The sequence below is a fragment of the Sorex fumeus genome, unplaced genomic scaffold (genome assembly GCF_029834395.1).
Source record: "Sorex fumeus unplaced genomic scaffold, SorFum_2.1 ptg000008l, whole genome shotgun sequence".
NCBI lineage: Eukaryota > Metazoa > Chordata > Mammalia > Eulipotyphla > Soricidae > Sorex > Sorex fumeus.
In genome coordinates this window covers 30,667,185-30,682,714 of record NW_026606065.1, presented here as the reverse complement: position 1 = coordinate 30,682,714, position 15,530 = coordinate 30,667,185, and the positions used below count along the sequence as shown (strand labels likewise).

The 15,530-nt window shown below is 60.9% G+C and overlaps 1 protein-coding gene across 2 annotated transcripts in view; it reads right to left on the bottom strand.

The window, feature by feature from the left end:
* STK24 (serine/threonine kinase 24) overlaps nt 1-15,530 on the bottom strand; it is a 314,684-nt gene that overhangs the window by 274,904 nt on the left and 24,250 nt on the right. For both annotated transcript variants that reach the window (XM_056108888.1, XM_056108878.1), the window contains exons 2-9: nt 11,384-11,614; nt 4,062-4,118; nt 3,656-3,764; nt 3,074-3,231; nt 2,322-2,507; nt 1,149-1,294; nt 513-642; nt 148-216 (exon numbers count right to left, since the gene is read on the bottom strand). In XM_056108888.1, the coding sequence (XP_055964863.1) occupies nt 148-216; nt 513-642; nt 1,149-1,294; nt 2,322-2,507; nt 3,074-3,231; nt 3,656-3,764; nt 4,062-4,118; nt 11,384-11,614 (1,086 nt within the window). The remainder of the gene's footprint in view (nt 1-147; nt 217-512; nt 643-1,148; nt 1,295-2,321; nt 2,508-3,073; nt 3,232-3,655; nt 3,765-4,061; nt 4,119-11,383; nt 11,615-15,530) is intronic.

Genomic DNA, 15,530 nt, shown 5'->3' with positions numbered 1-15,530 from the left:
CACTGCCGCAACTTCACTCCCCGGCCGGCCCGAGCAGGTGGCCCAGAGGTGCCAGGCCGCAACCCCCACCCCCACCCCCCCAATTCCCGCGTCTATGGACACGGCTTCCTGCCCACCTGGCCCTGGGCCCACCTGCCACTGCCTCACCTCAGCAAAGAGAGGGGAAATGATGGTGGACAAGCACTGGGAGAAAGGCCGCTTGGGGAGGTCCTTCATCTGCGGAGAGAGACGGTGTCAGGAGGGCGGGCGCAAGCCTGTCCCCGCCCGAGCTGGGGACGCTGTGTGCCGGGAGGGCGGTGGCGGGCACCTGGCTGCGGGAACACAACCCCCCCACCCCCAGCCCCGGTCCTGCCCCGGGGGACCAGCTGCCTGCAGGCCCCCCGCAAAGGCTGCTGGTGGGAAGCCAATCCAGCAGCCCTGAGGTTCTGGCCTCCCTTGAATGTGCCCGTGGGCCCTTCCTGTCTGAGGATCCCCCTGGGGCCGAGCCAGGCACCCGGGGGTGGGGGACACACCTGACCCCGCTCCAGGTCTGAGGGCTGCAGCGCCCCATTCTCCAGGTTCTTGGGATCCTTCTCTCGGATGGTGAAGATCCAGTCCCCGGAGTCGCTGCCCCCCGAGGCCTGGCCATCCGCGTCCGTCTCCCTGGACACAGAGATGCAGAAGTGATGAGGGTGCAGAGACCCAGCCCCCCAGTGGAGTGTCTGTGATCCCGCAGGCCACCCGAGGGAGGGGGTGTCGCTGGCTCCCCACACATTTCAAGATGAAAAACCACCACACACAAGGGTTGTCAGAAGGTAGTTCTGGAACTTCTCAGTGGGGATGTCTCCCCCCCCCCCGCACCTGTTCCCCCAAGACTCCCCCCCATTTTCCCTCCAGGGTCCCTCTCTGCACAGTGCTACCCCGTCCAGTCCTGTCCAGATGGGTCCCCCCAGCCCTCTCCATCCTCTCCCTGCCCAGGTCAAGCACATGGGGGAACAGCCCTTCTGTCCACTGAGATCAGGGACCCTTCCTCCGCGCCGAACCACGAGGCCACTGACACAGGACATGCGTGTGGAGCTTAGAGACCAGCCCCAGCCCCTGGGGACACCCTCAGAGACCGGCCCCAGGGACACCCCCTCAGGGACCGACCCCGGCCCCCCCCGACTCACGTGTCCGAGTCCTCCGAGCTGGAGTCCTCGTGGCTCTGCTCCGCCTTCCAGCGCTTGTAGCGGTCGATGAGCTCCGTCAGGTACGAGGTTTTCTTTGCGTTGCGGAGGATGAACTTGTGCTTCAGCAGCTCCTTGGCGGTGGGTCTCTGAAAGCCAACCCCCAGCCAGAGTCTGCGCGTGAGGGGCGGGACCCCCCACCTCCGCCCCAGGATTCTACCCCGAAAATGTCCAAGGAGCTCCACAAATGCCCGGGAGCCAGTGCTGCCATTGTCTCCCCTCAGGGCACTCCACCTGCCCTGGGGGCCAGACACTCGGGAGATGCCTGAACGCCCCCCAGGCCCAGCCTGGGGGGTGGGGGAGAAGCCGGGGAAGGGAGCCCCCCTGAGCGGGCTCAGAGCAGCACCTATAACCCGTCACCCAGCGTCCCCCATCACAAACTAATAGTCCCCAACCGTCCCCACGCTGACGAGGTGCAGGACACAGAAAGGTCTCCAGAGAAGGACGTCTGTCCATCTCTCAGGAGCAGAACAGAGCAGGCCAGGGACAGCTCAGAGGGCAGGATCCCCGAACACGCTGTCTCATTCCCCCGACAAACACCCCCCGAGTGGCCCCTCAGCCCACATGTGCCACTGGGGACATTCTACCCTGTTCCCCGCCCCAAAAAAGGGGGGAAGAAAAAGCTAACATTTAAATTGTTTGCAGCTCACTGTGCCCAGTTAGGGAAAAAAGGGGGCTGGAGCCATAGCCCAGCAGGGAGGGCGTTTGCCTTGCACTGACCCAGGCTGACCCAGGTTCCACCCCCCGCAGCCTATAAGGTCCCCCGAGCCTGCCAGGAGTGATTCCTGAGTGCTGAGCATCACTGAGGGTAGCACCGTAGCACTGTCCTCCTGTTGTTCACCAATTTGCTCGAGCGGGCCCAGTAACGTCTCCATTTTAAGACTTGTTTTTGGCATATCGAATATGCCACAGGGAGCTTGCCAGGCTCTCCGAGAGGGGCAGAGCAATCAAACCCGGGTTGGCCGTGTGCAAGGCAAACGCCTTACTCACTGTTGTTATCGCTCCAGCCCACCACTGAGGGTGACCCCAAAAATTAAAAAGAGAAAGCTAGAGATCAGGAAGCCAATGGGGAGGGGGGAGAGGGAGGGCGCTGCCCGCCCACCTGCCCCCACTCACGAAGCTGGGCTCCTTGTTGAGACAGGCCTCCACGAACTCCTTGAGGAGCCTGCTGTAGCTGCCCTCCAGCGTCGGGGGGTTGTTCTTGGGGATGAGGAACAGGACCTTCATGGGGTGCAGCTCTGAGTGCGGTGGCTCCCCCTTGGCCAGCTCGATGGCGGTGATGCCCAGGGACCAGATGTCGGCCTGCAGGGACACAGAGAGGGGCGCTGGCAGGGGGGACCTGGTGGCTCAGACACCGGCGCCCCAGCTGAGGGAGGGGTGCAGCACACCGGGCCGCCCCAGCCCTCTCTGGAGTGCCAGTCCCCTTCGACCAGCCACAGGGTCCAGCACGTCCCACCCACCATGAGCCCAGACAGGCACTTTCTGTGATCAGAGCTGCTGGCCCCTGGACTCACCACGTCCCACCATCTCTAGGGCCTCAGCCTGCGGACCCCCACCCGTGGCTTCAGTAATATTCTCTTCGGTTTGGTGGGCGGGGGGGCACATCTGGCTGTGCTCAGGGCTCACTCTTTGGTCCATGCCTTGGGCCGGCCATCTGCACACTGCCCGTCGGATGTTGGGGATACCCCAGAGCAAGAAGAATCTGCTCAGAGTCCCAGGTATTGGTCATAGCCCTGGGACCCAGCCTGGACACACACGGGGCTCACGACGGCCGGGGGAAGGCAGGGAGCGAGGGCGCATGGACTGGGTCTGGAAGGGACACGATGGGGCCCGGGGGCGGGGGGGGGGGGGTGGTGGTGGGACCTCACCTTGGAGTCGTAGGCTGACTGCTTGATGACCTCAGGCGCCATCCAGAACGGGGTGCCCACGAAGGTGTTCCTCTTGATCTGCGTGTCCGTCAGCTGGCCAGCCACGCCGAAATCGGCCAGCTTCACCTCGCCGTGCTCCGACAGCAGCACGTTGGCCGCTGCAATGCAGGGCCAGAGCTGCCATCTGCTGCGCACCCACCCCCAGGTGCAGGCCCATCCACAGTTCCTGTGGCCTCCTACCCACCCGCAGCTGCGCCCCAGGTCTGGCCCCGCCCACAAGTTCTGCCCCATGATTGGCCATGCCCGTGGTTAGCCCCGCCCAATACAGCTCCGCCCCACCCCCATGCCACGCCCCCCACAGCTCCACCCACACCCTGCTCTACTCAGCTCTGCCCCATGCCTGGCCCCACCCCCACATCTAACCCCATTCCACTTAGCCCCGCCCCACATCAGGCCCTGCCCTCATGCCTGGCCCCACCCCTTAGCCCCGCCCCAAGTCAGGCCCCGCCCCCACACTCAGCTCTGCCCAGCCTCCAAGCTTGGCCCCGCCCCCACTCAGGTGTGGGGCTGTCCTCGGCTCACCCTTGATGTCCCTGTGGATCTTCTTCTCCGAATGCAGGTAGTCCAGACCCTTCAGGATCTCTCGCAGGATGGTGGCGATCTGTGTCTCATCCAAGGGGCCTGGCTCTAACTGAGGGTGACAGGGGGCGAGGGTCACTGGCTGGGCGGTTGACTACCCCGTCTCAGAAAATGCTCGAGGCTCGTAAGGACTGAAAACGTCCCCTCCGAGAGTCGCAAAAGCAGCCCTGAACAGGCCAGCAGCAGCAAAGGTGGTCACAGCTGCCCCCAAGGGCGGAGAGCAGGCCGGTGAACCCACGGCGGGGTGGACACGCTGGACGTGCGCTAAGGCCCGGCCTGGAGCAACAGGGGCCAAGAAGTCCAGGACGAACCTCCAAGCCAGGGGGCAGGGAAGGGCGCAGCCACTCACCAGGTCCAAGGCCGAGCCTCCGCCCAGGTACTCCATTATGATCCACAGTTTCGTGTCCTGGAAGGAGGAGAGAAGCCATATGAGCCGGGACCCCCGGGAACCTCGGGGCAGTCCCCCACCCTCAATACATAACTGGAGGATCTGCCAAAGGCAGGTCATCGAGGAAAGGGCAGGGGAGGAGTCAATACCTGCTCCCCATTGTGCGCACGTGTGCGCGCACGCGCACACACACACACACACACACACAGCACAGTGCTGCAGTGGAAAGGAAGAGACCTGGGCCAGGCGCACCTGTCCCAACTGTGGAACCCTCAGTCATTTCCTCTCCAATGACAGACTCGGAACCGCACCCAAGCCAGTGTCCATGAGGAAGGGCGGTGTCGAAGAGGCCCCACCAGGACGGGGGCAGCTGCCCAAGAAAGCCCTGGGGACAGATGCAGAGTCCCAACCATCTCGCAGGTGACCCATAAGTGACACTGGGGCTGAGTCCGTCAGTCTCCCAGGCGACAGGTGACCCGTGGGTGACACCAAGGCTGGGTGTGTCTCCCAGGTGACAGGTGACACCTGGGTGACACTGGGGCCGGGTGCCTCGTCAGCCTCCTAGGCGGCCACGGCATCTGCCCCCACCTGGAGGAAGTGCTGGCACTCATGCATACCAGCTCCACCTCAGTCCCCGTGTCACGGGGGGGGGGGGGGGAGGAAGCAGGGAGGGAGAGACCGACTCCAGAACAGCCTGGAGCCTGGAAACCCTCCCTGGTTTTCGTGTGTGTGTGTGTGTGTGTGTGTGTGTGTGTGTGTGTGTTTTGGGAGGGAAGGGGTATCCTTGGGGTCAGAGTGACAGTATAACGGGTAGAGCACTTGCCTTGCACACAGCTAGCACAGGTTCGATCCCCAGCTCCCCATCTGGTCCCCTGAACCGGACCAGGAGTAATCCCTGAACCCAGAGCCAGGAGTAAGTCCTGAGCATCACTGGCTGTGGCCCCCAAACCAAAACAACAAAACCTGTATCCCTATCACCATTACAGGGCCATGTCTCCTTCAGACGCCACGTACCCCCTTCCTCTGCTCAGGCAGCAGAACCCGGGGCCCTGCAGAGCTAGCTGGAGGGGAGGCGCCCGGGGGATCAGCCTTGGTGCCTCCCACTAGCCCAGTGAGGATGAGTTTCCAGCAGGGATGTCGTGCCCACCTGAGGCAGAGCCAGGAAGGCTGTGGGCGGGGACCAGGCAGGGACACAAGGCACCAGGGGGCTGCGTGGACTTTCTGCACCCACCATGGGAAGCAGGCGTCATTCCTGCCTGGGGCGCACACCAGGCCCTCGCCACCTCCCTCTGCCTCAGTTTCCTCTCTGTGCGTGGGACCACAGGCATCCACCCTGAGGGGTGTGCAAAGCTCCAGGGGCAAAAGTCAGAGTCCGCTGCGCAGCACAGCACCATCAGGGCCACAGGGCTGGACGCGGTGGGCAGTGCCAGGAGGCAGCTGGGAAGCAGGACAGCCGGGGGCCATGGGGGACCTGGCAGGCAGACACGTGGCTGGCGATGCTGGGGACAGAGCAAGAGGTGCAGGACAAAGCACTGTAGCACTGTCCTCCCGTTGTTCATTGATTTGCTTGACCAGGTCCAGTAACGTCTCCATTGTGAGACTTCTTGTTACTGTGTTTGGCATATGGAATACATCACGGGGAGCTTGCCAAGCTTTGCCGTGCGGGTGAGATAGCTTGGCAGGCTCTCTGAGAGGGGCAGAGGAGTTGAACCTGCCTGGGCCGACCAGGTTGGCCGTGTGCAAGGCAAACACCCTACCCGCTGTGCTAACGCTCCAGCCCACAGGACAAAGAACCAGAAACACCGGCACCTGGGTTGGCCAGCCCAGGGCCGTGGACAGGGACCCAGCGGGGAGCATCTGCCAGGCGGGCATGGCCACTCGCTTGCCTCCTACAGGGAAGCGTCCAGGGCCGCTGCCCACACTCTCCGGGACTGCACTGGCGGATCGCTCCCCAGAGCCCCAGGAAGCACATCTTGTTGTCATTATCCCCAGGTGGGCGGCACCACAGCTCCCGGGCCAGGTGGTCAACCCCCCCACCCCCAGGAGACGTGGCTCTACTCCTCCCCAGAGGGTCCCATGGGCCACAGTGGCTCGTGGCGCACAGCAGGTCGCCTTGTGGTAAGCAAATGCCACAAAAGAGGGACTGACCCCCCCAGGGACCTCTCCACTGCGGCTGATGGGGCAGTGGGTGGTCGTCCTGGGCTCAGAGGCAAAGCCGCTCTGACGTGGTCCACAGGCTGGCAGCATCCACTCCTGTGGGCAAGGGAGCAGGTGTGACCCGAGGGAGCCGTGGGCGGGCTGAGTCCAGGCTCCGCCTTCTGGTGGCCCCACTCCAACCCTGGCACTGAGTACCACCGGGAGCAAGGTCGGAGCACCCTGGGGTGTGGCTGGGAAAATAAAGGGGGTTGGCGGGGTTGGGGTGTTCGTACAAAGCCAAAGTTCGTACTGGGGTCAAGATCTGCTACCCTCGGCGGCCACACTCAAGACTGGCAAGGCTTCCAGGACGTTCATCTAAGTTTCTATCTGTCTTACTCAGCCATGCCCAGTACTGCTCAGGGGCTGCTCCTGACCCCGTGCTCCGGAGGGGCCCCTGGCAAAGCACTAACCGCTGCACCATCTCTCCGGCCCAAGACCATCCAGGTTCTAACCTCAGGGCTCGCTGACCTTGCACGTGAGGCCCCAAAGTTCAACTCCCTGCTCATTGGCCCCTGAGCACCGAGGCGGGAGCAGTCCCAGAGCACAGCCGGCAATAGCAGCAAACCCCAAATAAAGAGCTTGAAAAATCAACACTGGGGCAGGCAGGACTCACCTGCCCCCAACTCATGCTGGGGCTTCTGGTCCCACCATACCTCTCCTAGTCCAGCTCCTTGGTGCTGAGCGACACCTTCTAGAACATTCGGGGTCCAGATTCTCAAATCTGCACCCACTGGAACAGACTCAGGCAGGGGAGCTGCAACCCCGAGCTCCTCTTCCGGGTGTCCCCAAATGTGCTCAGAACAGACAAAGCTGGAGATTCTGCAAGAACTGGAGACACCCGCATGCTACCCCCACCACGATGCCAGGGCAACCCCTAATCCCTGACCAGACAAAGTCACCTCAACCGGTTCTGGGGTCTCGTTCAGGAGCCTCATTCCTGGGGGCTTCTGGGGACAGAGGCAACCGGACCCCTGCCTGGCCGGAAGCCAGAGGGAAGGACGGAAAGGCCTGGAGGCGGGTCGGGGCACTGACCCTGCCCAGCATTCTCTTGCTCTGCCTGGAGTGGCCCGCCTTGAAGGGGAGAGAGACAGGGTCGGGAAGCTCAGCGGCTATGGGCGAGACCTCCGCACAGAAGCCCCTGCTGTCCCAGACCTTCCCTCGTGAGACAGTAGTAGCATGTGTGAGCTAGCAAAGGGCCCGTTCTTCCCAAGCAGAGCCTGGAAAACCCACGGCTGTCCAAAGGCAATCCAAACCCCTCCTCGAACTCCTTGCTAGCCAGGCAAACGTGGGAGACTCACAGGGAAGGAAACTGCAAACCAGGGTCCCCCTGAGAAAATGGAGAACGCCCTCCTCGGGTCGAACCCCAAGAATCCAATGGGGGAAACACAGAGGACAGAAGGGCCCGAGAGACAGGACAGCAGGGAGGGCGCCTGCCTCGCACACAGCAGAACTCGGCTCCCCCCCAGCACCCTAGATGGTCCCCAGCTCCCTGGGAGGGATCCCTGAGCACAGAGCCAGGAGCAAGCCCCTCGCATCACTAGCTGTGCCCCCACCCACCCCCCCAAAAAAAATCCGGAGAATATTACCGTATCACTGTCATCCCATTATTCATCAATTTGCTCGAGCGGGCACCAGTAACGTCTGCATCCGTCCTAGCCCTGAGATTTTAGCAGCCTCTCCTTACTCATCCTCCCCAACGGTGCCACACTGGAGGCTCTTTCAGGATCAGGGGAATGAGACATATTATTGTTACTGTTTTTGGCATATTGAATATGCCACAGGAGCTTGCCAGGCTCTGCCAGGTGGGCAAGATACCACCGAGAGTATCCTGGAGAATATGGTGACATTTAATTAAGCATCCTTTTTTGTTTACCGGCCAGAAAGGGTACCAGAAAGTTAACGCACACCACACTCAGTTAAGCTGTCTGGGGTTTGACAGGAGACCAGCACACTCGATGGAACTATCTGGTGTATCTCGAAGTAGTCACTGTCCTCCAGTTGTTCCTCGATTTGCTCGAGGGGGCCCAGTAACGTCTCCATTGTGATAATTGTTACTGTGTTTGGCATATGGAATACGTCACGGGTAGCTTGCCAGGCTTTGCTGTGCGGGTGAGATACTCTCAGTAGCTTGCTGGGATCTCTGAGAGGGGCAGAAGAATCGAGCTCGGGTTGGCTGTATGCAAGGCAAACGCCCTACCCACTGTGCTATAGCCATCTCCAAGTAGGAGAAACCTAAATCCAACACCACAAACAAGGGAAGCCAAGAAACAAAAGGACAAGAAACAACTCAAACTCGGGGAAGCAAAGGCAAAGAAATCCAGGAGGGTGAAGACGGTGAGGGCTAAAGAGGCAGCCTGGGTGGGGGGGGCTGGGGGGTGCACGCTGGGGAGTCAGGCTTTGTGGGTGGCCTCCAGCTCCATCCTGGTACCATAGGGTCACCCAGTACCACCACCTGAAAAGAATGGAAACTGAGACCCAGGGCAGGATGATGCTCACAGCGCCCCCAGTGGTCGAAATGATGATCAGGAGCAAAACTTAGAGCCAAGGAAGGACGGATGCTCACAGCGCCCCCAGTGGTCAGAAAAACGAACAGATGCAAAACTGAGACCCAGGGAAGGATGGATGCTCACAGCGCCCCCAGTGGTCGGGACCACAAACAGGCTCACGAGTTGGAGACAGGTACAGCCTGTCCCTGCATGACGAGGGAAGGCGGCCAAGTTGTCCACCTTCTTGGAAGGGTCGTGGACAAGCAGGTCCCACACCATCCGCCCAGAGGAGAAGCCAAGGCGAGTCGAGGCCACCGCCACCACTTCTCACCCACCCGAGCCCCTGGGACCAACAGGAAGATGAGCTAGAGAAACCGGGGCCCTCACTCATGGCTGGGGGACAGGGCAGTGACCACACACTGCAGTCACTAAGCACCCCAGTGCACACGTAAGAGAAGGATGAGGATGTGTCACTCTGAAACCCCTGACACCAACAGGGCAGGAGAATCAGGATAGGGTTAAGGCACTTGTCTGGTACACGGTCAACCTGGGTTTGATCCCTGGCACCACCCAGGGGCCCGTGAGCCCTGCCAGAAGTGAACCCCTGAGTGCGGAGTCAAGAGTAAGCCCTGAACAGTGCCAGGGGTGGGCTAAAAAAGACCAAAACCCAAAACCCTTGACCTGATTGTCTGAGGCAGCAACGCTCAGCATGGCCCCAAGGTGCAGGTGGCCCTGGGTCTGCGTGAGTAGATGTGTGCCCTGCCCATGGCCATGGCAGGGACCCAGGCAGGGAGCAAGCACTCCACAAAGGATCTCTCCCACCCCAGACATCACAAAAGGCACGAGCTGGGGGCCCAGTGGCCCAGAACATCTACAACGGGCAAGTCCAGAGACAAACACAGATGAGCAGGTGTGGGGGAGCCGGGCATGGTGGGGGACCCGGGATCGGGTGTGTAGTTCCTGTGATAAAAACCTCCTGGGGGTTTCAGTATCTGTATTGCAAACCACAACGCCCAAAAGGAGAGGGAGAGAGGGGGAGGGAGAGAGGGAGAGAGAGAAGGAGAAAGAGAGAGAGAATTACCTGCCACAGAGGCAGGCTAGGGGACGGGGAGGTGATGGGAGGGAAATTTGGGACTCTGGTACTGGGAAATGTACATTGGCAGAGGGATGGGTGTCGGAACACTGTATGACTGAAATCTAATTATGAACAGCTTTGTAAAATTCTTTCTCATAGAGATTCAATTAAAAAAAGAAAGGAAAAAAGAAAAAATAATTATGATCTAAATGAGAGGGGAAGAAAAAACCCTCTTTGGGGCTAGAGCAATAGCACAGCGGGTAGGGCGTTTGCCTTGCACGTGGCCAACCCGGGTTCAATACCCAGCATCCCATATGGTCCCCTGAGCACCGCCAGGGTTGACTCCTGAGTGTAGAGCCAGGAATAACCCCTGTGCACTGCCGGGTGTGACTCAAAAAGAATAAAAAAACCCTCTTTGGAGTTCACCCTAGAAGCAGTCGCCCCATTCTGGGAACCTTCCCGAAACCACTGCAGCCCCAGCTCCCCAGCACCTGCCTCCAGGGCAGCAAGGGGAGGAGGCCCCAGCGGCCCTTGTGCGGAATGGGCGCTGCCCAGAGGGGCGGGGAATGGGGCGACACTGAAACAGTCCCTGGGGAAGGGGTGAGGACAGCACCCCACAGCGACCCCAGATGGTGTCAGACTTGTGGGAAACCGCACGAGGCGCCTCTGACCAGCACATCACTCCGGCGACCCGAGTGCGAGTCACTCGAGCCTAGAAAAGCTGCCTGGGCCATGTGTGGGAACGAGAGGGGATCCCCAAATGCACTGGCCCAATCAATGGTAAGAAGTCAGGGACCCAAATGGGATATGGAGGGGGCCAGGCACAGGGGCAAAGAAGAGACCAAAGGCTTCCCAGGGACGAGGCAGCAGGAGGAGCCCCTACGGGTCCTGGGCGCCCCCGGATCTTGGTTCTTGGCCACAGGGAAAGCGCCCCACTCTGAGTGTTGGAGAGCAGGACCTCGGGAATAAGGCATGTCCCGAAATTTGGAGATGCGACTGAGTCTGCACCCATCAGGCCTTGATCCCAACTCAGACCTGCTGCAAGCCAAGATGCCTGCCCGGGCCACCAGGATCGGAGGTGACAGCAATAAGGAGCAAGGGGGGTTGCCACAGGGGTGATGGGAACTGTGGGGGCAGACAGGCTCAGAGTCGAATCAGAACAGATCGGCGAACACAGCTGCAGCTGCCCGGGAGTCCCGTTTTTTTATTTCTCTCTTTTTTTTTTTTCTTTTCCTTTTAGGTCACACCCGGCGATGCTCAGGGGTTACTCCTGGCTCATGCACTCAGGAATTACTCCTGGCAGTGCTCGGAGGACCATATGGGATGCTGGGAGTCAAACCTGGGGAGGCCATGTGCAAGGCAAACGCCCTACCCATTGTGCCATTGCTCCAGCCGCCCAATCTAACCTTCCTTGATCAAACAATTACCCCCCCCCACCATTTCATAAGAAGCCGCTACTGCCCCCACCGCACATCTCCAGAGCCTTCCAGAGAGGTACAGTGTCACCAGCCCCTCTCCTGTCTCACCTTCAGGTAGGAGCCATAGTATTTGGTGACATAGGGGCTGTCGCACTGACTCAGCACCGTGATCTCCTGCTGGATGTCCTCGATCTCATCCTCGGCCTCCTCCAGGTCGATGATTTTGATGGCGACCACCTTCTGAGTCCGATTGTCGATGCCTTTGAACACCTCGCCGAAGGAGCCCTTCCCAATTTTCTCCAGCTTCGTGAAAAGCTCCTCCGGGTCAGCTTTCAGATTCTGCGGAAGGTAATGGAGAGAAGATTCAGGAACCTGGGACCTTCTTTCTGTCTGGCGGGGACCCCACACTCCACATGGCCACGCGCTCAGGGCTACTGCTCCCCAGGGCTCAGATCTGCGCCTCCCCAGGGCAAGGGGACCGGCAAGGGTAGCCTCCGAGGCGGGCGCACACACCGGGGGAGCCTCCAGCTCCCAGGGCAGGAAACAGACCCCAAATACACCTGAACATGGCGGGCTGGCGGTGTGGGGCCATCAGCAGACAAACCACTCGTCTGAGCGGCTCATCAGCCTTCCTTCCCACCCCCATTCTCCCGACACGGGGTGGCGCACACAGAACAACTGCATGGCTGTGCTGAATTGGGGGGCCGTGTGCTCTGAGCTGGGAGACCGTGTACTCCAACAGGGAATCACATGCAGTTGACAACCTGGGTGACAGAACACGGAAGCCAAATCAGGGCATCCCACAGGGGCCGAGAACTCCAGGAAGCCCAGACACCGGGCAAAGACCCCACCCTAGGGACACAGTTACACAAAACCTGGGGAGACGAGAGCCCCTTGCTGGGACGTCCCCGCCCCCGCCCCCCATACACAGCCCAGGCAGGAGCATCCCACAGATGCACACAACAATGCTTCCGCTAGTTACCATAAATATCATGAAGAATATAAAAGTTTCCTGGCGCCTACCCTCAAGCCCAAGAATGTACGGTCCTGGCTGGTTCCCCAGCATGCATCAGGCATAGGGCTGGCCGGAGGCAGGAGAGGTCAGGAAGGCAGGGGACTCCGCCTTCCTGGGCAGGTGCCGGAGGAGCAGAAATCCTAACCTGCCCTGGGCAGAAACCTGAGCCCCAGGATCCTCTTGCCTGCCTACAGCTACGCCCTGCCAGCGTCTTCACACCCAAGCACCCCGGGCCTTCCCGCCAAGCGGCGGGGAACTGCCACCTGAGTCTCCTGGGCCCTGGCTGGCGCTGGGAGCAAGGAAGGGGCCCTGGGAAAACTCCCACCCTTGCCCACTGGAAGAGGCAGGGGCACCTGGGTATATATAGGGTTACAGTTAACGGGTCTCGCCCAAGAACCCTGGCTGGATCCCAAAGCTGGAGTCTCTGGCCCCGCCCCCACAATCAGCTCTTTCAGTTTGACCACGCCCCATCCCCTGGCCACGCCTCTCACTTTGCCAGGGCCCCAGTGCTCCAACATGCCCCCGATTGGCCCCGCCCCAACGCTTGGCCACGCCCCTGCTTGACCACGCCCCCACTTGCCCTGGCCCTGCCTATTTCTATTCCGCCCTCGCTTAGCCACACCCCTTGCCCACCCCAGCCGGGCTGCACCCCTCTCTGGGTCCCACCCTACACTCCTTCCCTGCGACCTCCGGAACTGGGGAACTGGGAGGACAGACGCTGCTGGGGCGGGTGCGGCCCTGAGTTCTCAGCGAACCAGGAGGGGAGACTGAGGCACTGCAAAACCCGGACTGCAAAAAGCTGTGACCTGCGCCAGGAAAGCAGGTGCGAGGCCATCTGTCCAAGTGCACGGGTTCGGGGAGCAGAAACCGCCAGACCCCCTCTCCCGTTCCTGCTCAGTGACGCTCCGGCCATTAGCCAGGCACCTGGTCACTGCACAACGGGGAACGCACGTGCAGACGCAGGGTCTCCCCAGATGCGTCCACGACTGCGCTCCGGAGGCGGAGGCTGGGTCAGGGCTGCGAGCAGTTACCGGGCAATATGTGATACCGCTCCTGCTACCCTCGCACTGACAACACTCTTGAAGCCCGCATGGGTCTCCCCGTGCCTCTCCTGCCCCTCCATAAACTAGGAAGGCTAAGTGGATCCTGACAGTCTGTGAAGCCCCCACCGGAAAGGGACCCAAGGAAAGGCACAGCTCTGGGCCAGAGGGGGCTCCAAGGGCTGGGCGCATGCAGGAGGCCGAGGTTCCATCCAACCTCCCTCCCCGTGCTTCCCCCAGCACCCATCCCCAAACCGGAACAAGTCATAGCTGTTTTATGCACATCTCTGCAAACAGGCAGCACCATCCTCCAAGACACGCCCTGCCCGGGGCTCCCTGTCACAGGATCAACCCTGGACACCTCTTGGTCACATCTGAACCTGGAGGACCACGGGACCTCAGCTCCCCTTTGACCTTGAGTACCTGTCAGCCAGAGGCACAGGCTCTGCACACACAGCTTAATGCCCCAAACAATCCGCACCCCCTCCCACCCAGCGTCAATAGGTATGCCCCCAGGACCTGAGCGGCACTGTATCCTTGGCATGGAACTGCAGTTGGGCTGCGGTTGGGGGTGGGGGCTAGAACTGCCAGAAGCCGCCAAAAGTTCAACTGCTTAGGCCACCCCACCCCACCCCCCAAAAACAGCCACTGGCTTTGAGAGCCAGGGTAGCGGCAGGGAAGAAACAAGGAGGCGGGACTGGGCCCCTGGGCCGGAAGAACTGCTCCCCCTGCCTAATCAGGTACCCCACCTACCCGCCTGCCTCAACCGGACCCCTCAATCCGGGTCTCCGACACCAGCATCCCAGAATGCCGTCTTGGAGGCAGGGCTAAGAAGCAGGACTGTTATCCAGGAAAGGGGGCTCCAGCTTCCCAGGGGGTCTGCTGCTGCTAGGCCTCCCCCCCTACCCCCATCTCTCTACAGAGCTCCTGGCCATTCTCTCCCTCCATACTTCCTCTGTCTGCCCCCACCTCCCGCGTTGTCAGCTGGCTGAGTTCCAGCCGGCCCCGCAGCCATCAGCTTCCAGGCACCAAACCTTGACTCGCCACGGCTGTGGAGCACACAGGGCTCCAGTGAGTTCCGGGGCGTTCTGGAACACAGACCTACTCCCAGCTACTGAGCGAGCGTGCTCAGCCCCTACTCTCCACTCCACCGCCCCATCGTCATGACCGGGGCCACTGCTGCCCTGCAGATGGGCCCAGAAGCCCCTGCCCGGGGGGAGCTGGGTCCTGGGCTCGTGGCCAGCACGTCCCCCTGAGTATGTGCTCTGGCCCCGAGAACTAGCTTCATTCCAGCCCATCGGCACCAGCTGATACTTCACAGGAGGGAAGGCAAGTGCAGGCCAGAGAAAGTACAATGGGGAGGGCATGTAATCCCCAGCACCCCAAGGAGCGATCCCCGAGCACCTCTGGGTGTGGCCCAGAAACAAGACCACATGGAAAAGGCAGCCGCGTCGCTGTTACCAGGCTGCACGGATTTCACGGTCAGGCCGGTAGATCCCAAGTGCCAGGAATCTCCCCAAAGCCTGCCTTGTGCCGTGATGTGAGTGAGCACCCTGGGCCTCTCTCCGCAGCCGCTTCAAGAGCTCTAGCTGCAGGGCCAGAGCCACAGCACCACACTCAGAGGTGCTCAGGGCGCACTCTGAGCACTTCTGACTCTACACTTGAGATCAGCGATCAGCCATCTCTCCTGGCAGGCTCAAGGAGCCATATGGGATGCCAGAGATGGAACCCTGCTGGGCCACATATGCAAAGCAAGCGCCCCACCCATTGCACTGTCTCTCTGGCCCCCTGATCAAAAATTCTCAAGAAACATTTTGGGACTCGGCAGTGAATCCTGGAAGATAGCAGTGGGCTGGAGACTTCTCCAGACCCCGTGCCCAGCCGAAGTCACTGGGGCACCTCAGATGAAACAGGTGTCCCCTCTCCGCCCACTCCAGAGGAACCCCCTGTGGCCACAAACTTCCAGAAGAAAAACCCAGGTACAGGGGGACCAGGAACTGGAGACTCCAGGCCACATGGCAGTGGCGGGGATGAGCCGTCCCCTCCTGGCTCCCCGCTCCCTCGGGGTCGTGGCTGTCACACCCACACGCATTAACCACCTTGATTCAGAGACTCACAAATGAATCTCAAAATGGATTAGCTCCCTACGGAGATGTCCCTACGGAGATGTCTCTGGACCCCGATCATTTACAATTTTAGA